The sequence below is a fragment of the Fistularia commersonii genome, chromosome 16, assembly GCF_037954325.1.
Source record: "Fistularia commersonii isolate RoL2024-O1a breed Wild chromosome 16, RoL_Fcom_v1.0, whole genome shotgun sequence".
Classification (NCBI taxonomy): domain Eukaryota; kingdom Metazoa; phylum Chordata; class Actinopteri; order Syngnathiformes; family Fistulariidae; genus Fistularia; species Fistularia commersonii.
The window spans coordinates 4483089-4509691 of NC_141299.1; the positions used below are offsets into that span (position 1 = coordinate 4483089).

Consider the following 26603-nt stretch of genomic DNA (forward strand, 5'->3'; position numbering starts at 1 on the left):
TCGGTTGAAAAGTAGTTTACGTCGTTACTTAGCAGCAATAACGCCTGTTTCGGTTGTGTCAAAGAAAACGATTCATACTTCTATTATTGTATCAAAGAACTAAAACAAGTAAGCGTATGGTGTAATACGATTAAAAATGATGACTCTGATACACGGAATGCTTCACATATTTCGATAAACCGAAATAGTTTCGTAGTTGTCATGGCCTCGCCAAGTTAACGTTAGTTTGCGACTTTTTGTTTGATGGTAATAAACCACTTAAAATTACCTTCAGTACTAGCCGCAATTTTCAGGATGTATGTGGAAACTAACGTTAGCTGACGCGTAACTTTTCTCTATTTTGGTAAAATGAGCGATAAATTGGGAAAGAAGCGGCGGGGTTTGCAAGGAACGCGTCACAAAAATGAGGAGGACGTTCAGGTAAGATCACAAACTAGAATTGTGTTTGTGTAAATACAGTACGTGTACTGAGTTGTCACAACACAACCTGCAGGATGCACGCAACTGTAGAAAAAATAGGGAAACACACCAAAAAGCATCAACTGTAAAAGAATATCGCAATTCAAAGAGAAATATCATTTTCTGGTCATGTTTAATAGGCTCTTTTTCCTGCTTCCAAGTCGGAGGAGAAGGAACTACAAACTACAATGCAGGTGTGTATTGTCCCTTGTGCTTCCGTCTGATCCAACTATCCTCCTTGCACTGAGCTTCTTACTTCCCTCGTACTTTTACACGATTTTGTTCTTATAGATTTCTTTACCATTGTCTCTCCAAACAAATCCCTATTTGGCAAATAAATACTGTCACTCTTTTTTTGAGTGTTCTATATTTGCGTTTTTTAATGCCTCCTATTGACAATTAAGATAAAATAAACTTTATTCCCATAGGGGAAATTCATTTGTCACAGTAGCATGACAGTTATAATGTCAGAGAAAAAAAGGAAATGAAATATGAATATATAAGTATATAAGTCCTCTTTCATCAAATTTCTTCTCAACTTTCCCTTAAGATACTTGTTGACTGTCGGTCTCGTGCTGGTATTTAGCCTTAGATGGAGTTTACCGCCTGCTTTGCATATATTTACTATGTAGTATAAATATAAATAGAAAGGCAGAAGACAGGATATAGCAAGACAACAGACAACAACAACAGAAAACAATAACAACAACAACAGGGATGACAATGGGCAACATCAAGGAACAGTGAGGGTGAAAAATACTCAGCTCGAACTAAACAACAATATAAATAGAGTGACAACTAAACAACAATATAAGTAAAGTGACAAACATAAGTAGTAATGAATAAATGAATAAATAAATAAATAACAAAAATAGGCAGGATGTGTGCGGGCTGGGGCAAACAGCAGAGTTAGGACATGATGTGAGTGGATGAAGTAGTGAATGGGGAAGGGTAGTGAGACTGTGAAATTACTGAAAATTACTGGAAATCATAATTTCTTGACATATATTTAGTCAAATACATTTGCAATGTCCTCAGGATTATATGTGTGGCAATTTTATTGTTCTATCCATGGCTCAGAAAAGTTGATTGCTTTGTTGAAGATGACATACTTTTTTTGACCTGTGGATCTGCGTTGCACAGAATCCACCAGGCAGTGAGGAAGACCCGGGAGAGGCTCTAAAACGCACATTAAGAGCTCAGAGGCAAAAGCGAAAGAAAATGGTATATTTTCCCCCTAGTGTTCTGTGTCTCCATACCAGTCATTGTAAACCTTTACAGTCTGTATTAACCGCAGGTCAAATTATTGCTCACGAACAGCTGATGGAGAAGTCGTCAGCTCTGGAATTGCAAGATGATGTCATGGAAGAGATCCCCAACACCAGCCGCCACAGAGAAGATGAGGCACCAGCTGAGGGGACGGCAGACCCTGTAGTTTTTTCAAGACCTCCTACTGGTTCTCGAAGAGGTACATTTTGGTGAAAAGAAACACAAATTTTGGAATGTGAATAAAAAAAAAAAAATCCATGATTTGCAAAGAGATAGTCGATGTTGGAAAGTGTTTTGACAAATTGTGGACCGATTGTGTCTCACTTTTAATGGTGGGTGACAAATTACTGTCATTGTGGCCAATTACTGAATTAATGCCTCATAGCATTAATAATTTTTCTTTTCATCTTCTAGTTCCCTCGTCAAAAATTCAGGATGTTGTAACACAACGATTGGAAGAAAAGCTAAGAGCAGCCAGGGTAAACTGATAGTTTCTGTATTGTCTTTGGTTTTGTATTTCATTACAGATGTTTTGTGAAATTCATGTTTTGGCTAACAGAAATCACCATACAAAGGTAATAAGGTGAAAAATAGCTTTTGCCTGTGTGCCAGTCTAAAGGGGAGAGTCTTCAGCAGCAAGAGGCTTCTCTCGAAGTATCCAGTCGCCTGCAGAGCCTCAGAGAGAAAGAAGCTTCCACAAGGTTTGACAGGGAGGTAAGGACCTGTAACAGTAGCTCCTTGTACACTTACTAGAGCCATGAAATAAATAAATAGACAAATAAACAGGCACTCTGAACTGTAGAATACTATTCAGTAGTGGTATGACTGCTCATGTTTTGCAGCTTCAGTCAGACAAGGATGAAGAACTTGATGCCCCACCTTCCATTAGCTCCAAGGTCAGGTTTCGGGACGCAGCACAAAGAGTAAGCCCTAAAACAAGATTCCACTTCTTTTATCGACCGATGATTTTCATTGTTTGACTAATTATACCCCCCCTTTTGCTAAACCAGGTAATAAAAGGTTTGCCGACTGCTGAAGAGGCATATAATTTCTTTACATTCAACTTTGAGTCAGATCCACAAGATCAGACTGATAAGAAGAAGAGTAGGAAGCGACAAAAAGAGAATAAAGTAGTCAATGAGAACAGAGATGAAGGAGCGGAAGCTAATGAGCAGCAAGAAGAAAATAGCCAAGTGGAGAATGATGACCAGGTAGGACATGAAAGTCCTTTCTGATTATGTTATGAGTATTTTGATTGCTCATTGGGTCAAGAACTGGCATGTTTTTAAATTGTTATCTAGCCTCAGTACAGTTTGTATCTAAAGAAAAGTGAAAATTAAAGCTGCATTTATGTATTGTTTTTTCTAATGGTCATACATTGCAACCTGCGCTGAAATTCATAATTGAAAATGTAATTTTTCCGACTGAATTTTTTTTCCCCGTCAAGTCAATACCATATATTTATGTATCTATCCATTGTGCTCCTGTTAAGTTTTTTTTTGTATCCTACTGTAGAATGAAGAGGCTCCTCTTATTAGAGATGAACTGTTTGATATTGAACAGTCGCCCCAGGACTTCCTGGAAGTGAAGAAAGCGGAGTATGTTGGGTACCGAAAAATGGCTCAGCAGGAAAGTGAGCTGCTCCATATGCCAAGCTTTCAAGCAGGTACTTTGTCATTCAGTCCACCAGTCCCATATTTTCAAAACAGCTGTTTTAAGGTATGTGTTTGAATATGAAATAAAAACCTTTCCTCTCATCTGTAAACTGTATATTCTGTATATTCGTCGAAGTCCCGACCTCCATTAAACTGCCTGAGAACATGAAGCCTCGATATCTGGAGGATGAGGGTCTATATGTTGGGAAGAGGCCACATGTATCAGTGACAAATCAGAATATCCTGGAGAATCGCATTTTGAAAACAAAAGAGGTAATGTGTATACATATGTAAACCCCACTTTCAGAAGCTTAATCAATATATCTTTATCCATAAAATATTTGTTTGTCATACTTCTGAAGGGAAAGAAATGGTTTGGTGATGACGGAAGGATCATCGCTCTTCCTGACCCCATCAAAGAGTCATCCACAAGACCTCCCCTATTCCAAATGGAGGAGGACCCGGACCCCGCATTGCACACTGTGTTTAGGAAGGTAAGACAGAAGTTTGTACAGACTCACTCTTTCGTTGTGCAAAGAGATTTTCACATCCACACAGGGAAACCTTCACATATTTTATGTTCTATGCCATCTTTAAATAGGGGAGAAAGTACAGCTTGGCATTTGGCACAGGGGAACAGGGAGGGGGTTTAAATATAAGTTTAAGGCTCATATTTAAATATCTTGTTTTCCAAGACACAAAAGAGTGCCTTTTAAATAGCAAACAAATGACAGTGATGTGCATTGTTTTGACATTATTTGCTTTGCAGAGTTTTTGCAGAATAAATGAAAATTGTTTCCCAATTATGAAAGACAGTTTAAATTTTCAGTCCAAATATGCTTTTTTTTCTGGTTACAATCGCAGAAATGGTGAACTTTACTATGTGTTATGATGAATATCGGGAGTTTGAAAGCAGTAATAGTTTCTGCCTCACAGTAAGAAGCTCCCTGGTTTGATTCCCACAGGGAGCCTTTCTTTGTGGAGTTTACATCTTCTTCCCATGTCTGCATGGCTTTCCTCCTGGTACAGCGGTTTACTCCCATTGTCCAAAAACATGAAGTAGGTTTATTGGAGACTCTAAATTGCCAAAGTGTGTGAACGAGAGCTGATGGTTGAATGTCTTAAAGCAGTAATTGGCCCTGTGATCGATTGGCAAGTCCGGGGTAAACCTTGCCTGTTACCCACTGACAGCAGGGATAGGCTACAGCTCCCTCATGACCCGAAGTGCACGATAAGCGGTATAGATAATGAATGAATGATGGGGTGCACATTTTTGTCTTTGACCACATTGAAAGTGTTTTGAAAAACAGGCCAGTGAATGTGATTAAAGACATCGCAAATGTATTTCAAGTCAATCCTCCACCGATTTTCATCAAACACAAGTATGTAAGGGAAAGCTGAGGCCTCCAGATCACAAACACTCACTGGGACTTTATTTTGCTGTTGGAATGTCCTTCATCAGGCAGTTGAGCTTGCAAGAGGAAAATTTTTATTTTCATTCACTCTGGAGTATTTTAAGATTAAGAAAAAGTTTCTTACCCTTTTAATTACCATAGTTTTAAAATAATTTTTAAACAATGTTAATTTTAAAGTATGCACATAAAACAATATTTCCAAAAATTAATAAATGATATGAAAAATAAATCCCATTTGTTTTTTGGTATATACTTGGTTTTCAAGTATATATTGAAAACAATTCAAAAGCATGAATAGATAAGATAAATTAAAATCATAGATTAGTTTTTTTTATATTAATTTATATGATTGCAGCAATCTTCATGTTTGATTAATTTCAAATTCATAGATGTTCTTTTTGTGACGGTGGCCTTTATAAAAATCTTCCTTTTTCCTCAATCCAAAGATAATATCAGACAGAAAATTTTGGAATTATTAATAGTACTCTCAGAAATTCTTTTTATACATTTCTTGAGATTATCATCAAGGAAAGCTGCTTGCTTGTTGAATGCAGTTAGCTAAAAACTTTGATTTGGTTGAGCAGAGGCAGGAAATATGCCAGATACGTAAACTCCAAAATTCTTCCAACATCACATCACTCATAACATTGTTTAGATAAGCTTGCTGTGTGTTTGACAGGAGAAAGAACCCTGTGATTCAGCAGATAGGTTAACTGATACATTGTTTCCTCACATGACTTTCAATTAGAGAAATCATTGATTATGCCAAGAATACTGCCAACTAGGACTTGGAATCACGGATCTTATTTTTATCCCTCAGCCGCTGAAGGCCAAGTATTCAAATCAGTACATTGGAGGCATGGCGGATCCCGAAGGAGACTTCCAGCTTGACGTGGATGTCTCAGGAGTCATCTTTTCTCATCACCCACTATTCAGTCGTGAGCATGTCCTGGGATCCCGTCTGGCCCAGCTGTATGATAAATACCTGACCAGGCAGCAACATAACTTCACTGGACACCTCAGTGACAAGGTGAGCCACAAAGGAACACTGTCTACATAGTTTTACCGTATGTATTTGGTATAATTAAACAAGTCCTGTATTAGTACCTGTTCTTTCTTGTTTTCCATAGTTGAACGGATTGAGACGTGCCCTGAGAAACATGCTGGAGAGTCATAGTGGGCAGAGCCTCACTCCAGCTATGCAGCAGAGGATATCCGAGTATAGTCTTGAGGTTAAGTGAGTTTCCCCACTTTGAACAATTATTTTCTCTTAAAAATTTGCCATTTTTTGGATTATTTCTTTCTGTCCAATAAGACAGCTATAAATCTCCTTGATTAATTATAGGAGGCCAGCTAGCAATCAGTCCTTGTCAAAAAGTATCCAGATATAAATTCCAACAGTAAATAAGTGCTCCTTGGGACATTTTGTAATTCATGCACTCACCAAGTTGAATGTCATTATAAGTCTTCTTTGAAACCAAATTATCTTAATCGGGTATTGAATGCTAAAAATTATCATGCGATCCATTCAACATCTTCTGACAGTTATCCTGCACACTTGTCCTTCTGACGCTTATCTAAGGGTCGCGAGGGATGCTGGAGCCTATCTGAGGCCATACACAACACAGGAGACCTTTTCAGGTCCTTAGATTTTAATGGAATTCAGTTAACTGGAGCTGATGTAGTGACTCAGAATTATTACAATCAACATTGAATTTTTGCCAGACATTGATTACTGATCCAATTGACTACCTCACCCTTGTGCTAAGTTATATAGCAAGCGCCATATACACTTTTCTTGTCATATGGACTTGTAATGTTGCAAAAAGTTGGCACATTCCATGAAGAATCAGCCTTCCGGACAACGACAAATGAATATTTCTTTTGTACCCTTTCACCTACCTGGGAAACACAGAAACACACGTCAGCTGCGAGACAGCGAGCAAGAGAAAGACCGGACTTTGTTGAAGAACTTGGTTAAAGTGTGGAAAGAGGTCAAGGCCCAAAGAGAGTTTCAGAAGTTTACTAACACACCATACAAGCTCTTCCTCCGAAGGTAATTCAGCAAATACATTTAAAACTAAGAATCAAATGTTATTCTATTGTCTCTTTTTCTTTCCTCTTATAATAAGAATAAGAATAAGAATAAGAATAAGAACAACTTTATTAATCCCGAAGGAAATTGCTGTGCCAGTTACAGAAAATATAACAGTAATAAATAATAAAAGAAAAGGCAGAATTAGAAATAAAAATAAACTATAAACTATAAAGTGTCTCAGTGAAACTATAAAGTGTCTCAGTAAACAGTGATAAAACGTTAAGTGTCTTAGTAACAAGTGAGGTAAGGAGTGCGCAATAGTATGATAATGTACTCAGTGTGTATACCCTTCGTCTAAGCGAGGGGCTAAAAACATTCTCCCGTTTTTTCACAAAAACGGGGTTATAACGATTGAGGGGATGGTGTAAAACTTTAATTACAAAACTAATCCAAAGTCTTGATCTGGTTCTTCACACTGACACATCATTAACTTACTGACTATAACCGATTTGTTACATCACAGATTACAAAGTGAGATAAGCATGACTTCCAGTGAGTTCTCTTTTGATCAAGAAAAAAAGTTAGATTTGTAGAGTTGGCTGTACAGTTGGCTGTCCCCCCTGCCGAGGGAAAAACATTGTGAAATCTCAAGTTCTAATCTTAAGACGAAGGACTTTAATTCAATAAATTAAGGTCTTTATGTATATTTGACCCTTTTTTGAAAGATAATAACTACAGTGTTGAAGAGATCATTTAACACTCTGAAAGACACCTGCTTGATCAATTCTTTGTTCATGACAGGACCGTAGGTGAAATGGTAAAGGTGAAAGAAAATTGCAATATTCAGTCACCTCTACCCCTGTTCAAAGTACCCAATGGACAATTTGTTTGTATCCTTTTGTGAGCTTGTCATGAATATGCTCCGTTGTCTCACTTTCCTCCAGAGAGAGAATTGACCAAGCTTTGGATGAGCAGGAGTATGAGGATGAAATTTTGGCAGAGGTTATGGAAGTGGAGGAGGAAAGAGAGACGGAGTACCAGAAAAGGCTGACCATGTACAGGAGAGAGTTGGATGAGTGGAAGATCTGGAGAGGAAAACAGGTGTCTGTGGTTGAACATGATTATTTTTTTTTACTTCAACATCATGCCAAAATGTTATTAAGTTCGAACATATCTATCAGACTATCTGTCTTGATCAACCGTAAATGTGGACTCGAAAGGTTTGACAGCATTCTAACCAGTGTATCTAGAGTTTACGTTGTAATCAACACACGTTGCATTCATTGTTTCCAGAAAGCCCAAAAAAAGAAAAGGACAGCAAAGAGGAAAAAACAGACACAGGGGGACAGAGAAGATGATGAAGAGGAAGTGGTTGAGTCAGAAGCACCAGCTGAAGAAGGGCCTCCAAAACCAGAGGCACCAGAAAAGCCCGACTTGGAGTCCATAGAGAAGTGGGTCAGGGAGAAAGCCTCCCAGATACGCAGGAAGCCGGGGGAGCCCATCCTCATCCCCAGGCTGACTGCGTCTGGAAACATCTCTTCCAGTGACGCCTGTCCCAGGTAAGAGGAGCAACTTCAGTGTTCTTAGCGTCCTGCAATATGTATAATCCTTTCTTTTCTCTCCGCTCATTTTTTCTCTGTTCAGGGCTGAAGTAGCACGAAGAGAAGATGTCGTCAGGCGCTCTCTTTTCATCAAGCTCTTATACAACGATAAAGAAGTTTCCCGTACTGACAGCCGCCCCCTGAATTCTGACTTCAGAGTGCACTTTGGACAGATTTTCAATCTCAAGATAATTAATTGTCCCCGTAGCATAAATTTACAGGTAGATGGCAAAAAAAATCCACGCAGGGTGTTTACATTTACTATTCTTTTATTATGTTTACTCCACATTGCTCCTTAGTAGCTGATTACAAAATGCTACTTCCATTTATCTGCTTACATATGTGTATGTATATCATTTGTGTAGGTGTTTGAGGAGAGCAGCTCCTCGTGCTCCCTCCTTGCTCAGGTGTACGTGCCAGTGCCTGAGCCTACAGTCGTGGCAGGCAGGGCCCCTCTGGAAGAATTTGAGTTCAGCAGCAATCACAGAGTGATGTTTGACCACGAGGGCGTAGGAAGTGGTAAATGTCTTGTTTTAAATCAAAGCTCAACACAAGACCAGATAGAACTTCTAACTTGTAATTATAGTCTCCCACATGTAATGTTGGTGTCACCGTGGCACATTAATCCGTATCGCGTGTCCCACTTCCTGCCATTCATTTTCTGTTTCCCCTCGTCAGATGTGCCCATCTCTTTTGAAGCTGATGGCAGCAACAAACAGATCCTGTTGACCTCTGGGAGGGTGGCATGCTGTGTTTCGTGGGGAATCGGGGAGGATAATGTTCCACTTGCCCCTCCAGTGTCTCAACACCCTGGCAGTGCACACAGGTACTTTAGTCCGGAGGCCCTCGAACTGCGAATTGTGATATATTTTCCAACACACGGTCAGGGTTTAGTAATTGCAAATGCAATCTCCTTATCCTCCAGTGGGGTTTAATAAATGTCAGCCTTCTCTTTCTAGACACATAGTATGACTTATTTGACATTCATGGCAATACAGTTTTTATTATAGACCCATAAGACGGTCTATGGCTGCAAAAGGAAATAAATACTGAAAGCAGTTCTGTCTCTGGTTGGTTAAAGTTCCTTTAATTATTTTTCTTTTGATTTATACAAGCTGGATTATTCAACTGTCAACTGGGGACACTGATTACAAAATGACGTTTTGTATCATGAATAGTTTTTTCCTGTATGTGTTTGTTTGAATGTTTGGTTTCTAGTGGCTTGGGTCATCTCGATGCCATTTCCTATATTGGGGCATCTGGACTAAATGACATGAAAAAAATTGGGGAGTGGGCCATACAGTCAAGACTGGACCCCAATGATCCCAAAAATGCCTCTCTCATGCAGCTGCTTAAAGTAAGTACCAGAATACTTCCCTTAACCAAGTGATCTAAACAATCCTGGTGATTTGTCATTTCCATTCTGTTTGCATCTGTTTCCTGCAGTTGGCCAGCAGTGGAGAAGTGACCGCTCCAGAGTATTTTCGTTTGGAACAGCTGCAGGAGGAGTTTAACTTTGTGACGGACGAAGAATTGGACAAGACAAGAAGAATTCGCCTACTCAAGTTGAGAAACCAGGGAGTTGCAGAATTTCGTAATTACAAGTTTGTTCCTTCTTTGGAAAGAGAGGTTACTGATAAGGTTTTTCAGGTCAGCGTCCCAAATATTTGTGTTTTCATATTGAACGATAATCAAGCAATGGCTTTGACTTGTTTTACTTTTTTCTTTTTTTGCTTTAAAATGATTTCAGGATTATGAGAGGAGGCTTAAAGAAGGGGAGACAATAGACACCAAAGAACATCTAGATCCACACAGAGCTCTAGTTGTCAAACACCTTCAAAAGGTAAATAGACCCACTCCAATTCAAAGTTGTTCACATGCACATGACCACAACTTGTTGTAAACTTTCAATCATTCATTATATATGTCGCTTATCCTGCGGTTTGGGTTGCGGGGCTGCTGGACCCTATTCCAGCTGATATTGGGAAAGAGACCCTAGACCAGTCACCAATCAATCACGGGGCCACATATAGAGACAAACAAGCATGCACCCTCATTCACACATCTGGGCAGTTTAGGTTCAGTCTCCACTGATTGTACATCATATTTTTGGATTGTGGGAGGAAACTGGAGAATCTGGAGGGAACCCACGGAGATACAGCGAGTGCATGCATACGCCACATTGGAATGGCCTTTGATCAAATCAGGGACCTTGCTTCGAGGCAGGACCACAAACCACTGCACTACCGTGCCGCCTTAACGTAAACTTTAAACTTTTTATTTTTTTTTATGTTATTGCCACAGATTCGAGAGTCTATCTTAAACAGATTTCTTCTCGCCAAGCATCACTTCCGTTTGTCTGACCTGGTGATTGAAGAGGAGATTCCAAACATTGGGTAAAAAAAAACAGTGATATGCATTATTTCTTTTTGGTTCGTGTATGCATGTTCTGTGCTCCTTGAAAATATCTCACTGTAGCACTAATCATGATCACTACTTTGTTTTGTATATCATTTCGGTGTATCACATGTTTATTTGTCTCATCAAAAAGAAGTGAGCAATTACAAAGAGAGCCAGACCATCCTGCTACATTTGGAAGGGAAATGTTAGATAACTTGGATAGCCTTGAAGTGAGGGACCTCCAGCCTAGCAAAAAGCATGACAGGGACAATATAACCGAGAAGCTGAAGTAAGTATATTTCCTGGCGGGGTGTGGCTTCTGTCTTTTTGATAATGTACTCAGCACTGCAGACTCTTGGCTGAGCTATGCCCTCCTCTGGAACTGTATCAGGTGTTTTTTTTTTGTGTGTTAAGCATATGGCTATCATAACCAAAATCTTTTTCATCTCCTGTGAATATTCATACACGGACACGTATGCCACCATCAGTCACGACGCAGGGTGTTAACTGTACTCAAAGTGATGTTTATTATGTTTTCTGTTCCACCTTCTGCTATGCATTTGTAACAGTGGTGCAGGTCCAGGGTATGTCCTTAGAACTTATTTTCCATCCATCCTTGTGTTCCTCCTTATACATGTAGTCTAGACCCGTGTGCCGGAACTACAGTAGTGATGATAGCCTTTGCATGGTATTCAGTCCTACCAGGCTTTTGGAGACAACCCCATAATTTAATTTTGTTTTCTTTTTTTCCTTGCAAAATTTGCAATATTTGCTGTGAATCTTTACTGATGGCTTTTATTGTCGTTGGAGTAGTAATCATCACTGTAGACATGGTTGACTCCCATCAAACATGTGATGACAAAAGACTTGGCTTAACTACATAAAATCATCAATGCCATGACACATGACCACAGTTTCACCTTTCCTGACCTGTGATTTCACTTGGGTTTTACTATTTCTAATTAAAGAGCTAACTAAAACGGCATTAAAATATCAAGCAAGCTTAAACCTCCCCTTTTTATATCAAGTTGAATCATTCTTGCTGAAAGATATTATGAAAATATTAAATATTATTAAATAACATGAAATATTTGTGAAAATATTTGTAAGGAATACACTCTTGATACTTATTTAGGCTCATAAGCCGTAGTGCTAGACTTGGAGTGTAAATTGAGTCAAGACTTGAGACTTAGAAAACAATGTCTTGCTCCAAACCATGTTTACATAGTTGTTTTTTTTCCCGGGATATGACAAGTCAGCTCTATATAACTAAACAGTAACTGTTGTCCTGTAAGAGTTTATTTTTATAAATATTTTCAGTATATGCCTTTATAGTTCCTTTATGGAAACCCCTGAACCATTGTCATCATCAGTTGGCCCAGTCAGTCATGTGCAATTCTGTTGAGCTGATGTAACTTTAAAAAGAACAGGATTTTGAAATTTAGGCAGTTGTATTTTTTCATCAAACTTATTGGAATGATTTGCAGATAAAAAAAACACCTAAACATTGAATATTTGAACATAGAACTGCAAATAACTGGAGGGACTGAGTTCCAAAATTTCATTGTCTGTACTTTTGAATCCAAGTAATTGTGAAACAGATAGAGGTATACGTTTTGCATTGATGCTTTTGTGACTGACTGCTGTTTATCCTGACAATCAGGAGTCTGGGACTAAATCTTTTCAAGCTGGCTGAGCCCAAGCGACCATTGAAACCTCAGCGGAAAGAGAGAAAGAAGGTGACAGCTCAGAATCTGTCTGATGGAGACATCAAACTGCTGTTCAACATTATCAGAGCTTACAACATCCCCACCCGCAGGACCCAGAGCAAGTCAGTGTTCATCAGAATAGCTCATTTCCCCTTAGACTTAAAAAAAAGCGTATATATCCACAGTGACTTGGAGATTATTTAAACTGATTTTTTTTGTTTTCAATTGGCTTATTTTTCAGTAAACAGCCACCTCAGACCGGTGTGCAATCCAGTGATTGGCATGTCAGCCAGGTACTGTAAAAGTTTTAAAAACCAATATAAGAGCAAGCTGTTTAATCTGTATGACAGCTTGTCTCTTTTTCCTGTGCCAAAGGTACAAGTCAGGCCCTTCGTGGAGGTGTCCTTCCAGCGAACGGTACTTCAAACAACCACTGCTGATGGACCACACCCCTGCTGGAATGAGGAGCTACAGCTGCCTTTCAGGTAAATAAATTTCATGCCTTCATTGTTTCACTGCGCTTTAAGGTGGAGGAATGTATTTGTGCATTGCCAAGAGTGGGATCAACTGCAGCACCGGATCACCAGATAAGAGTTACAGTATCTCCTGTTGCAAGTTCCTGATTCAGTATCCATGTGCTGCCAGAGACGGTTCAAGAAAGGGGCGGTAGTTAGTAACAGTTGGCATTTTATGTCCCAACAATAAGGCCAGACCTTGTGTAAATGTCTCCACAGTAATAAGTGTAGATGTAACATCCGGATTAACAACATGCTGATGGCATGGTTTCCCCTTGCGGAAAGTGAAGACCTAGAGGCTTTGTGAACAATGCTAATGCAGCAGGGAAGTGGTACAGCCTGAAAATGAAGGCAAGGGAAACTAAGACCATGGTAACAAGAAAAGAGAAGAGAGCCCACAAATCAAGAGATGGAACAGAAATCGAACGAGTCAAAAGCTTTAATTACTTGGGCCATAAAATCAAAGAAGATGGACGATGGGATGAGAAAATCCAAAGGATGATTGCCATTGCTAGAATAGCCTACTGTAAATTCAGTAGATTTCTAACATGACTCCAAATACCTCAACATCAACAGCTGTGGCACCCAACCCTTCCAAGGGTAGAACCAACAGAGATAGACATAGTAAACTGATTGTGTATTAGTCAGACAAATATATATGTATATATATATTCAGGACACTGACAACCAAATCTCCCTAGATAGTTTGCATGCACAAAACTAACACTCACAAACAAGCCGATATCTTAAACTTTTATTCTCCTCAGTGCACCAAATGGGGACTACAGCCCCTCCAGTCTGCAGTCTGTCAGAGACGAAGTCTTTATCAACTTATTTGATGAGATGGTGTTCGAAACTGGAGTGGTGAGTGTGTTCCGCCTTTTATTCTGTATATGTTACATGAAAAATTGAGCTATTTCTCACTTTATGCGGTAATGCCTCCCACCTCTTTTCTTCACAGAATGACAAAGACAGAGGAAAATCAACACACTCTTGGGTAGAAAAACATTGGTTGGGCTCAGTCAAGATTCCTTTCAGCACCATTTATTCTCATTCCAGGGTAAGAGCTCCTCTGTACTGCTTCATACAGACTGTCTGACCAATTAAGAGGTTTATTTTGTGATTTCTCCACGGCAGATTGACGGAACATTCAAAGTTAACACACCGGCAGTATTGCTGGGGTACAGTAAGGAGCGGGGCCACAGCACTAGTGGTGGTTATGATAGTTTCCGGAGCCTGACCGAGGGCACATTCATCACATTGTTCATCACTATGGCGCCTCAGCTTGTGCCTGGCGAATCCATCAGGGAAAAGGTAAATCCTTTCCAAGTGTCCAACGTGCACACTGATATTTTTAGCTTTCTAGTGCTTGCTCTCCATGACAATCAATGTCTCTTTGGATAAATCTTAGGACTTCTTTATCAATCTATCTGTCTCTCTCTCAATGTGCATGTGACATATATTGAAAACATGGGTTACATAGAACTCACAATCATGTTATGTGATGACAGTTTTTAAGTAACAAAACTTGCTGTTTCAAGCAAACGTTTGCTCACCATTAACTTGTCAGAGCTTGGTTTTCCAAGGCAAGTTTCTTATATGTATTAACATATTCTTACCTTCTCTCTGTCATTTGCCTGCCTATGCTTTGCTGCATGCACTAGATAAAAGAGGTGAAGGTAAATGTTCGTCACTCCTTTCTTTCCAACCCGTCTATTTTTATTTGCAAAATTAAAGCACCAGTAGCTGTGCCTGTTACACTCTTGCTTACCTTTGACCTGTCATTCAGTTTGATAGCCAAGAGGATGAGAGTTTGCTGCAGGCCTCGGTGCGTTTTGAGAAAGAAGCAGCAAAGAGCTACCCGGGCCGACCGTGCATAACCACTGTTATAGACCTCAATGGAAAAACGGTCTTCATCACACGTTACATCCGACCACTAAATCCTCCCCAGGAGTTGCTGGACATGTTCCCCAGTAACCCCCAGGAAACTACAGTAAGTCCAAAGAGTGGAAGAGATTAATCTTCCTAGGTTATAGCCTGGCCCTATTATTCTTAAAGTCTGTGGAATCTCACATAGGCCCTGGTTGCACGATTTGTCTCACTCATCCCGTCACTGCCAGACAAAGTTTCTTTTACTGGTGAATGTGACCTGTGGAGCACCTGTGATGTAAGTGAGCAGTCATGCACATATTTAATGTTTCTGATAATGTCTGTCATTGTGTGGTTCTTGCTCAAACTTAAACCTTTTTTTTCCAGCAATTCCTCACTCTTTTAGCAGGAGGTGAAGAGGAACATGGTGTGTTGTTGTGCAACTACTTTCTCTTTATGGGCAAGAAAGCCTGGCTTATTATCGGCAGCGCTATACCAGAGGTGGGTAATACTATCCGTAAACACTGCGACTCCAAACAACGGTGTAATGAACAAAATCTGGAGAAGCACTTAAAACTTGGCCGATTATCCACATGTGCCTTCAGGTGTGTGTCCGACAGGCAGTGGGAGCAGCCAAGTGATTAAGACAAGTACAACTAGACCTTTATGGCGTATTTCACTGAAATATACCAGAGATATACCGGGGAATTCATTTCAAGTTGATCACAGTAATTAGGGACCCATGAGGTTGGACAGAAAATTCCTCACAATCAATAACAATAATGGTGTAAATTACTTGCCTGTCAGCAAAAATTGATAATGAAAGTGCCTCAAATGCAGAGAGATTAAAAAAAATTGAAAATCCCTCGGAACTTGCAATAAATCCAATAAATTGTGAATTTTTAAGACAAAGCCTGGCCCAGAATTGTGTAAACAAGATAAAGTCAAGGATTTCTTTTCAACAAGTATTACAAAAGGACACTTACTACATGCAAAATGGGAGGTTTAAATTGCTTTATTTTTTTATCACTACAGCTTTTCACTCTCCTAATTCACAGGGATCCACAGCCTATGTCTTGAGCTTTGAACAGGGCCGCTACCTGATATGGAATCCCAGCAGCGGCCACTGCTACGGCCAGTACGACAGCTTCTGTCCGCTGCAAACAGTTGGCTGCCTCGTCAATGCTGACAACGTAAGTGGGGGGGGGGAGGAAGCGGCAAGACTTTGTATTTCGAATTTTCCTATCACATCAAAGAAATAATTTGCCATTGTTGCTCAGATATGGTTCAACATTCAAGAGTGTACCTCTCCGATGAGGATAAACTTTGATGTAACAAAAGCCAACATGTGGAAACCATTTTTCTCCCGTTCATTCACCCACCCTGGGTTGTCTCCTGTACAGGTGAGTGTTTATGCTATGCATTAAAATTGTACTCATGTCTATTGCTAATACGTGGCCAAATAATTTTCTGAATTGAATTTTCTTCAGCCAGAGAAGCTTATATATCGCCGCACAGACAAAGCTGCTGCTGTGGAGCTTCAGGACAGGTAGTGGTGGTCCGGTTTCAATTGCTTTTTTAATGTATGATGATCTACTTAAACCAAAATCACACAATAGTGTCCCTCTCTATAGAATTGAGAAGATCCTAAAGGAGAAGATCATGGAGTGGCGCCCTCGTAACCCAACCCGCTGGAATCGCTACTGCACCAGCACCCTGAAGCAATTTCTGCCCACACTGGAGCAGAGCGGAGGACAAGAGGTGGCTGAGGGGCACCGCCAAGAATTGCAGACCCTGTTGGGAGACTATAGGGTACGTCTGAGTTGGGAGTGACTGGAGGAAAAAAAAAAGCAAATCATAATGAATCACTGTATGATTACTGTAGGATTATCATAATACTTTCCACTCGGGGGGGGGGGGACATCAGCTGAAATCCACAGTCATGGTCATTTGATAAATTAACAGAACTTTTTGTTTTTTCTAGATTTCAGGATTCCCCCTGCATCTGCCATTCTGTGAAATTCGGCCCATTATCGAGGCAGTTTACAGCACGGGGGTTCACAATACGCAAGCATCGAACGTGGAGTTTGCCCTGGCTGTATACCTGCATCCCTACCCTAATAATGTCCTTTCTGTATGGGTGTACTTGGCCTCCCTTGTACGCACTTGAATGATACCATTACATAAGAGTCTGAATGTGATAATAAACCTGGCACTTTGAATATCCCCCTCTGCCAACTGCTTGGATGTATCATGTTGGCACTTCATAAATCCCCTTCAGTCAACACTGCATAACTGTATTGGTTGATGAATGCCATAAAAGCTGATTTGAGTGGTAGGTTGACAAGATAAATACAATACACCGATAAGCCATAGCATAATGTCCATCTGTATAATAAGGTCTCCCTGAACCAATGACACTGTACTACTCTCTACCAGAAATTGTACAGTTGCGTTATATAGCTGGACGTTCAAGATCATTTGGGAAATTTTAGAATGTCTGTCACTACAAGTCAGTCTCATTCACAAAATTCACTATCGTAATTTGTGAGATCAGAATTGTGTGGTACATCCCACAAATTTAGATTTTTCTGGTACTTCCTAGGATTCAACACTTTGAACCTGTTATTTTCCTAACACCGATCCTGAACCAGTTTTTGCATTGTGGCAAGGGCACATTATTCTGCTCAAAGAGACTGCACACATGCACAAACACACATGGCTGTCCACATTGTATAAAAGATGTAAAAATGCATTAACCTTTTAAGCAATTTGAGCTACGGTGCGTATGTTGGATCAGACACCACGAGCCAGACTTTATTCCCGATGCACTTCACTGAATCATAGCGTCTGCTATCCGACCACTTTATGTTGGCAATGACTTTTGTCGGCCCAGAACGCTCCACATTTTAGAAATGGTCTGACACAGTTGTCTAGTGGTCACAATTTGTCCTTTGCCAAAGTACCTCTGGTCCTTTCACCAAGTTTGCCAGCTTCCAAAGTCATCTTTGTGGGCAAAATGTTCAATAGCTGTCTAATGCCTCCCAGCCCAGGGCATGTGCTATGGTGACCAGATAATGTTATTTACTAAACCTGTCTGTGGTCATAATGTTATGGCTAATCAGTGTATACCCACTGTCCATTTACCATTCTGAAACACTTGTCACAATCTCATTGTTACGTTTTCTATGTCTTCTGTCCTTTGTGAAAAATGACTGATTCAATGTCTCCATTGTTTGTTTCAGGGGCATCATCAAATATGTTTTGAAACACACCTATTCCAATTATAGACTTCTTATAGCCCTCTCAAAGTTCAAGATTACTGGTACTTAAAATTACAGGTGGAGCCTTTTAACCCAAAAGTACTACAATTTTTCTTGGTACCAAGATTTCCAATGATCATTTTTGAAGCATTCTAATCGTGCAGCAGAACAGCTCTTTAGAAACTGAAAATCATCCTAAAAATCTGTTAACATTTTTTGCCGGGCAAATGGAGTGCATTAAGTTAAATGAAAGCTAAACACTGGGTCTATTAATTATGAACATGAGGTACCACAAAGTCAAAGAGAAATGGTTAAGACTGCTCAGGATGTGTCATTTCCTATTTCTGCACATTCTTATTGATCTGTTAAGTGATTTAAATGGGAACCCTGCCATGGTCTGTGTCCCAAGGAACTTCAATAGGTGTATCATTCTAGCAAGTAATGGCTAAAACAGTCCTGCACATATATCATATTACCCTCTGTGACAGCTTATTTATGGTGTATTAAAGATTTATAATCAATAGTCAGTTTTTTTTTCACTACACCGGTTGCAAAAGACTCAACTAAACACAGCAGTGGTGAAAGCAGACTTATGCAAATCTGTATAGATTCAGTAACATTTTTAACAGAAAACACTTGGGTTCTCTGTTGTAGTTTTCAGCTTTACTTCTAAGCCAAAAGAGCAAAAAAGCAAAAAAGGTAAATTTGCAGACACCTCAAATCAAAAATCAACTTTGAACTTCTTTTCTAAAGGATTATTTCCATTAAATACAGGTGGGAATGGAAATAAAAGGAGCCAATTACAGTTTCATCTACAATCATTTCAAATGACAAAAATATACAGCACAAGGTATCCCAGGATAAAGTGCAATAACAGGAGATGTGACATTGAAGAGAGCTCCCAAGAAAGATCACTCGCCCGAGCGACAGCAGGCCCTGAAGCCACATTGCAGGTTCTGGCAGCCACTGGCTGTATCTGCGTGGGGACCTGGAAGGAAAACACCATACACACATCATCAACTGGACTGGACACATCTGAATATCCTTTTGCAGTGAAACGTTTAATTAAAAATAACATACAAAGCTGTGGCTTGGTACTAACTCAAGTTATCACTTTGGCACTTTGAAAACCAACTTACCTTTCACATCAGCAGCATCAGCTATTTACACAGGCATTTATATGTTTAACAATTGTCACACTGCAACAAGTCTGCTCACGTATTCCCTTCGACATCCTCAGAACATACTGCACTGTAACATAACACAAGTAGGAGTGCTAGTGTTACCGTTGATGTTGTCGCAGTAATAGAAGTGTTCATCATTGAGGGAGGGACAGGCTGACACCAGCTCCTGCAACCCCACCTCAGTGATGAAAAGGCAGCCAGACAAGTTGAGATGCTCCAGGACAGGAAGGCCCCCACGCTGTGACAGAGCTCTGCAACACAAATTAAGACACCTTATTAAAAGTTTCTGGCAAATACTACAAACAAATGTGTTCCTATGATCGCCAGGATTGATAAAATACACATCATTTTGGCCTTACTAGGCATATAAATAAACATCTTCAAATGCATACTTGAGGCTTACAGGGGGGTACCAAATGGCCATTACCAATTTCAAATTATTTTAAGTATCACGTGGATTGGCATGACTGCGCAGTTGAATAATAAAAGGTTATGCTTAATTCTTTGTAAACCATGAAATATATGTTTGAGAGAATAAATGTCATGGAAAATACTAAAGCACATTTTCTTGTTTAGCCCTTGACTGCTGAGAAGTGATGCCTTCATGCAACTGTTGAAAGAGATGACAGCTAAACAGGGAATAATGGTTAAATATACAGTCATAAATTCTTAGAAAGGCTATAACTGGATCTCTTATCAACACTTCTGGGGTTTCTGAAAGTCATCTGAACTTGTCAAAATGTTAAGATGCTTATATTTTTTGTTTCATCATGTGAGATTTTAGCTAAACTTCACATACAAAGGAGGCCATGGCTGACACAGAAACAGGGTGACAATTATTGTACACCATAGATTCCCAATTATGCAATCAATGTGTCAAATTGCTGCCCCCCGGGACACAAACTGACCAAAACAGTATAAAGTGGGCAGTCCTTTAACCCCGACAAAATAGACCTGTTTACATCTTGTGACGCACTGCATTCATCATGTGGCTTGTGCTTTTAACATTAACATCTGTTGTTACGAATCCCTTTTCCAATAAAGTTGGGATGTTGTGAAAAATGTAAACAAAAACAGAAAACGATGATTTGCAAATCACTTTCAACCTGTAGAATACACTCCAAGGACAAGATATTTAGTCTTAAAACTGATACAAGTTTTTTTTTTTTTGTTGCAAATATTCACTTGTTTTGAATTTTGATACCTGCAACACATTTCAAAAAAGCTGGGACAAAGGCAACAAAAGACTGGAAGTTGCTCCAAAAACACAGATTTGGAATATTACATGGGTGAATTGGAAAGGAGTGTTGTTGAGTACAAAAGGAGCATCCCTGAAAGGCTCCATTGTTCACAAGCAAGGATGGGTCATGATTCACCACTTTGAGAACAGCTGCGTGAGCAAATAGTACGGTTTAGTAACAGTTTCAGAACACTTCTCAATGGGCAATTGAAAGGAATTTAGGGATTTCATCGTCTACGGTCCATGATATCATCAAAAAATTCAGAGAATCTGCAGACATCTCTATGCACAAGTGGCAAGGCCAAAAAACAATGAATGCCCATGACCTTCGATCCCTCAGATGGTTCTGCATTAAAAACCGGCATCTTTGTGATGGTATGGGAGTGTGTTAATGTCCATGGCATGGGAAACTTGCACATCTGTGAAGGCATCATTAATAATGAAAGATACATACAGGTTTTGGAAGAGCATATGCAGCCAACCAAGCAGTGTTTTTTTCAGAAATGTCCCTGCTTATTTCAGCAAGACAATGCCAATTGACACTAAACGCATTACAACAGCGTGGCTTCATAGTAAGAGTGCGGATACTAGTCCGGCCTGCCTGCAGCCCAGACTTGACTCCGACTGAAAACGTATGCCGCATTATGAAGCCCAAAATACGACAACGGTGACGTTCTACATAAAGCAAGAATGGGAAAGAATTCCACTTACAAAGCATAAACAATTATTGTCCTCAGTTCCAAAATGCTTATTGAGTGTTGTGAATAAGAAAAGGTGATGTAACAGGAGTGGTAAAAATGCTAGCTTTTTCGGAATGTGTTGCAGGCATCAAAAATATAAAATAAATATTTGCAAAAAACATTAAGTTTATCAGTTTGAACATTACATATCTTGTCTTTGTAGTGTATCCAACTGAATATTGGTTGAAAGTGATTTGCTAATCATTGTAATCTGTTTTTATTTATGTTTTTTAACTTCTTCTTCTTCTTCTTTCGGCTTTTCCCTTCAGGGCCACAGCAATTTGGAATTGGGGTTTGTAGAATACAATTTCCTTCAATGTAATACTGAATGTGCAATTAGATTGGGGCGCTTCTCATTTCAGTGCAACCAATGAGCTATACCAATATTATATCACATGTAACGAACATTTCTTCAATGGCAAAGGAAAATGAAATGAAAATGAAGTTTACCTTAAACCCACATCAGTCACTTGATAACATCCAGAGAGGCTGAGAAATTTCAGTGAGCGTTTTGTGTCTGACTGTTTAGTCCTCTTTTCATTCTCCAGACACTGCATTCCCCCGAACAAGGGACTTTTAGTCCGAAACTCTGCAGTGCTTCTCATCGACACGTCTGACTCACACTGAGGCCCAGTTAAAGTCCTGAGGGCCATGTCACTGGTGCAGCAAGTGGAGTGACCACAAAATGTTTCTCCAGACATAGCTAACTGCTGGTGCAGAAAGGAGGCATTAGATCCTGTCCCATGCCCACGCCTCCTATTTCTCCGGCAGCCACACAAGCTTCCCACAAGCTGTGACTCCAAGAAACTTTCTGCCTCAGGAAGATGTAGCCCGCCACGCCGGCCCCATTCCGCAGCATCCTCGATATCAAGCATCTCTGGGTGGTCAAGAAACCAGACTTGTGTTGGGGTAGAGGCAGGGCCCCAACGGCCTCTACCTTGCTTGAAAATGATGCCCTGGTGCTTTCGTGAATCTGAGTGAAGCTTTCTTTCACCCATGAGCACGATGGGTATTGGGGAACTTTTCAGAAACTTGCCGCGGCAATCAGAATGTTTCTCGAGGCCAAAGGATGACGAGGCACAACCCAGCCCAACTGACAACTTCTTCAAAGTGAGATCCGTAATCTTCTCACATCCTGACAGATCCAGGTGCTCCAAAGCATGGCATGCTCCAAGTGATGACCAACTAGAAGACAGGGATTAGCAAGCACAAGCTGATGAGAACTTTGATCTGGGCAAAGGCACTATTTCTTGATCCCATATCCAACTAATATACAGTCTTACAGGAGATTAAAAAAAATGACTTTTTCTGTATTTATTTGTACGTGTTACCTGTCAAATGCGAAATCTGTAACATCAGTCTGGGTCAAGTCCAGATGAGTAACACTGGGGCAGAGACTGAGAATTTGGCGTACCTGAAAATAGATCAAGCCCTTTCAGTTTAAGCCAAACGCTTATAAATGGTGATTAAAGGTTGGAAAATTACAGCAGAGTATTACCATTTTACTAGATACTGTAGAGCTGTATGCCAGAACAAGGGACTTGACAGATGAGCCCACAGTTGGTAGAAGGTTCTGGATAATCCCATTTAGTAGTCTTTTCTCCCTCTTGGCAGTAAGAATTGCCAAGGAGGCCACCAAGTCACCAGAAATGTCTAACAAATGCAGAGGCAGGAATGGTGTTAGTATTACAGTAAGTATTAAGATCTGATAAACATTCATCATAAAAGTAATTAAAAATCTGCACAGTTAAAAGGCAGGCCAAGGAAATATAAATGATATTTTGAGGAGTGTTGGGACATTTAGAGTGAAACAGCGAATGCCTGCAATTAGACCTCGGTACTGCAGGGGTTTTTGACAGACATGTAATGCACCATGCTGAGGAAAGAACCTCACCGGATTCATCAACATCAGCATCTTCATCCCATTCTTGGTAAGCTCGACCCTCATTCTGCCGACTCTTGACCCACCCCTCATCAGGCTCTTGGTCCAGTTCCCCAGGTGGGCCACTATAATAATCACCTATAGACCCCCCAGACGCAAACGGAATTAATTTACAGTATCTAAAGCAACAATATGATTTTCATGGAAACATTTGAATGTCATTGGCGTACCTCTGGCCCAGCGCACGGGATAGAGGTGCCTCCAGAGTGAGCCAGTCTTGGCTAGGTCTGACCAAGATGTGCACACTTGACTACAGCGACAAAGATCTTCAGGACCCAAGAAGTGAAAGAGCCTCAGGAGGATTTCAGCAGGAAGCTGTGAGATGTGGGCTGAAGAATCCCCCTCATGCTCCAATTCTGAGGATGACAATGTATATTTTTGAAACTTGAGAAATTGATAAAAAAAATGTTGAAATGTCTGACCCAGGGAAATAACTTCTTTGCGGTAACAATGCATAATGTTTAGATTACTTAAGCACCTTGAGGGAATCCAGGCTGCAACAGTGTGCACCTGCATGTGTTTAACCAATTTGTATGTTTTGATTGAGTGGAAGAAGCTTTGTCTACTTGAACTAATCTGTACTGTACATGTGAAGCATATGTGTGTATTTTTTAAGCAAGTATTCTGTATTTTCAGTAGCACACCATCAGTCTGTATTGCTCATCATAACTCTCCCCCCCCCTTAAAGTACCAAACAATAGCATCTGAAGTAACTCAACAGAAATTATGGCCATATTACTCAGAGGAGTTTTTTGAGGAACCTTTTCCCTCTATGAGAAAGGGTTTTTTTTGTCATTACAAAGCCCAGGTTTTTTTTGTGTTACTTGGCCAAGATTTCTGAAAAGATTTTGCTACTAAAAGAAAAATGTTCATCTTTGATATATGGAAACGAAACAGGCAAGAAGAAAAATGTGTTCTTGGTAACTTCCTTACCCTACTTTATACTTTGTTGATTATTTGGTTTATCTAACAAGACAATGGTTGTACTAAAACAAAGGGATTTGCGCCACTCTATTCTCACATAGATTATGCAAGAGCATTAATTCAATCAGAAGTTCATACAAAATGTGTTGTAAATCACTGATGAATATAAAGTAGTCAGAATTTAAATTTCCAGTTTTGAACACATGTACTAACCGTAATCTGTCTTCTCATGGTCAGCATATTTAAAGGCTTTTTGCAGTTCCTCTGCCTGGCTCCACAAACTGAATCCTTTCAGGACCTCTGCAGCACAGTTCCATGGCTGTTGGTTGCAGTGTTGTGCTATCACTTGTTTCTTGATGTCTTTCAGCTCCTCATAGGTGAAGTATTGCATAAGCATCGGCTGGAACACCTGAAATACATTTCCTTTGTTTATAAACAAGTTGCAAAAAAGAAATATTCAGGGCATAGGAAAGACCATTTATTGTGCCCATTCCTTAGTGAGAACAAATAATAAAACTTTGAAAAAATTAGTAAAAAACATTTTGCGTTGAAAAATAACCCTTAAGCATTTTTTACCTCTTCCTCCTCCTTCATGTGGGGCAAAAAGTCCTGTGTGAACGCTTCAAGCCTCTCCTTCAGTTGCTGGGCGTAGTTAAGTTGTTCAAATTCGCTCTAAAAACACAAATTCTTAGAATTATAATTTGCCTTTAAAATTAGTACTTGTGTACAACCCATTTTATAATTTTCTGTCGTTCTTCTCAACTTGAAATGACCTTTTTAATTTAGACAACAGTAAAAGGTAACAGACAAATAGTTGTAGCTGAACATTCTTCAAAACAGGAGAAGATCCTTCAGACATTTTCAAGGATAGCAGTACTACTAATATGAGTAGAAATTGTCATTTCAAAACTCACAGCTATACAATGTCTACATTATCTCCTGACACACGCAATGCTGACATTCTCCAAACAATTGCATCAATCTCAAAAGCTCCGTTTTTTTTAAATTTGTTGCTGAGAGAGAACAATGACTCCCCTTGTTCAATAGACCACAGAACATCTCTCTTGTCGTAACACAGTCCTCCAATTTCTCAATCAACAGTTATTAGTAAAATCTCAAATTCTAAGACTGAAACATCACATTAAGACGCACACTGAATATTTTACACCAAACATCTTTCAATGGAAAATAACACTTTCAGTGTTTTTGCACTGCGATTGGCCTCAATAATTTTTATAATGAAATTGTAACCCCAACCTTTATGTTGAAAGCATTAGATGAGCTTTACAGAAAAAGGGTTGTGATGTCCTTGAAGTATAGCCTTGCCGCTTGATAATCACACATTTACATTTACCTTAACGTTGTGGAGCCCCTTTTCAAAGAGTGTTAACATATCTGAGAGTTTGTTGTCGGAGTGGACGTTGTACACAGTGCGACAACGCTGTTGTAACAGACCAATGATGTACTCATTCTCAATTTGCTCATGCATCTTGAATTCCTTAAAGGTGACGCAGAGTGACTGGAGGAAGGACCGGAAGTCATTGTTGTTGGAGAAGTTGGTTTTTGACAACTGCGAAAACAAAAATAAAACATGTCATCGTTTGTCATTAATCTTTAATTGTGATGTAAGCTCAGAAAATTCTAGACGTCTACTGATAAAAATTGGTTTGGATAGTTCCGATAATATTAATGTTACCTTTAACAAGCACATCGATTGAGTGATAACGTTCGCTCATGCCAGGTCTCACAAGTGAGTGTTGTTTAAAATTTCGGCAACACAAATTATGCAATCGGGTGGTTTTTGAGAAGACGTTCTGAATAGTGCTGTTTAACTCGGTTTATTACATAATACACTACAGTGCAAGTTAGTTATGCTAACTTAGCAAAAGCAGACGCCAAGCCTTAACCAAGTGGATGATGTAAACTCGTTACAAGTTATTTACGGGCAACCCAGTGTACTCCAGCTGGATTGCAAAGTAAAGTAAATGAAATGTCCAGAACAGACATCGAAAAACGGGCAAACGTTTCCGACTTAGTTGAGAGACAAATGTCCGTTTGTTTGCTTGCCTGCTTTGGGTTGTATCGGAGACAGTCGTTAGCTAACGTTAGCGGACTAGCTAGCTTGTTGTCGTCATATCAGCGTTCACCGTCCTTATAAAACAACATGTTTACGGTTGTCGTTAAAGAAAACATACCTTTTCGGAATACAGGCCCACAAGCTGCTTCATTCGCCAGTGTGGGCCAGTAAATACATCCACCTCGTCTGGAAAGTGAGCCATGTTCATGCTCACTAAGCCACGGTGCGTCATCTGCACGGAAATGCAATTAGAATAGGCGTTAGCGACTTGGGTCATGTGACTAAATGGTAACGTGCATTAAT

General features: G+C 39.8%; 2 protein-coding genes across 5 annotated transcripts; one reads left to right on the forward strand and one right to left on the reverse strand.

Moving 5' to 3' along the window:
* Positions 1-13: 13 nt before the first annotated feature.
* On the forward strand, positions 14-18673 carry cc2d2a (coiled-coil and C2 domain containing 2A). Of its 4 annotated transcripts, XM_086161807.1 has the most exons (39): positions 14-420; positions 600-653; positions 1603-1683; positions 1780-1927; positions 2143-2207; positions 2341-2442; positions 2571-2651; positions 2739-2939; positions 3244-3394; positions 3520-3656; positions 3746-3877; positions 5619-5828; positions 5929-6035; positions 6714-6854; positions 7781-7937; positions 8130-8395; positions 8481-8658; positions 8803-8956; positions 9116-9263; positions 9656-9794; positions 9884-10087; positions 10188-10280; positions 10742-10833; positions 11407-11421; positions 12501-12668; positions 12788-12839; positions 12922-13031; positions 13829-13925; positions 14023-14121; positions 14199-14375; positions 14726-14740; positions 14851-15054; positions 15139-15228; positions 15318-15431; positions 15989-16123; positions 16211-16333; positions 16421-16479; positions 16565-16742; positions 16915-18673. In XM_086161807.1, exons 1-39 carry the CDS (start codon positions 349-351, stop codon positions 17098-17100), a joined length of 4935 nt encoding a protein of 1644 aa, XP_086017933.1. In that variant the 5' UTR covers positions 14-348; the 3' UTR covers positions 17101-18673. The 4 variants fall into 4 exon arrangements, with proteins under 4 accessions (XP_086017933.1, XP_086017935.1, XP_086017934.1 ...); XM_086161809.1 differs by lacking the exon at positions 14726-14740; XM_086161808.1 differs by lacking the exon at positions 11407-11421.
* Positions 18674-18998: 325 nt separating this feature from the next.
* On the reverse strand, positions 18999-26532 carry fbxl5 (F-box and leucine-rich repeat protein 5). Its single transcript, XM_086161811.1, has 11 exons — positions 26419-26532; positions 25578-25793; positions 24800-24895; positions 24437-24632; positions 23470-23655; positions 23252-23377; positions 22856-23010; positions 22689-22771; positions 21808-22542; positions 19480-19628; positions 18999-19181 (listed from the first exon to the last, which is right to left on the reverse strand). The coding sequence occupies exons 1-11, from the start codon at positions 26530-26532 to the stop codon at positions 19105-19107; spliced, it is 2133 nt and encodes a 710-aa protein (XP_086017937.1). The 3' UTR covers positions 18999-19104.
* Between the last annotated feature and the right edge of the window lie 71 nt (positions 26533-26603).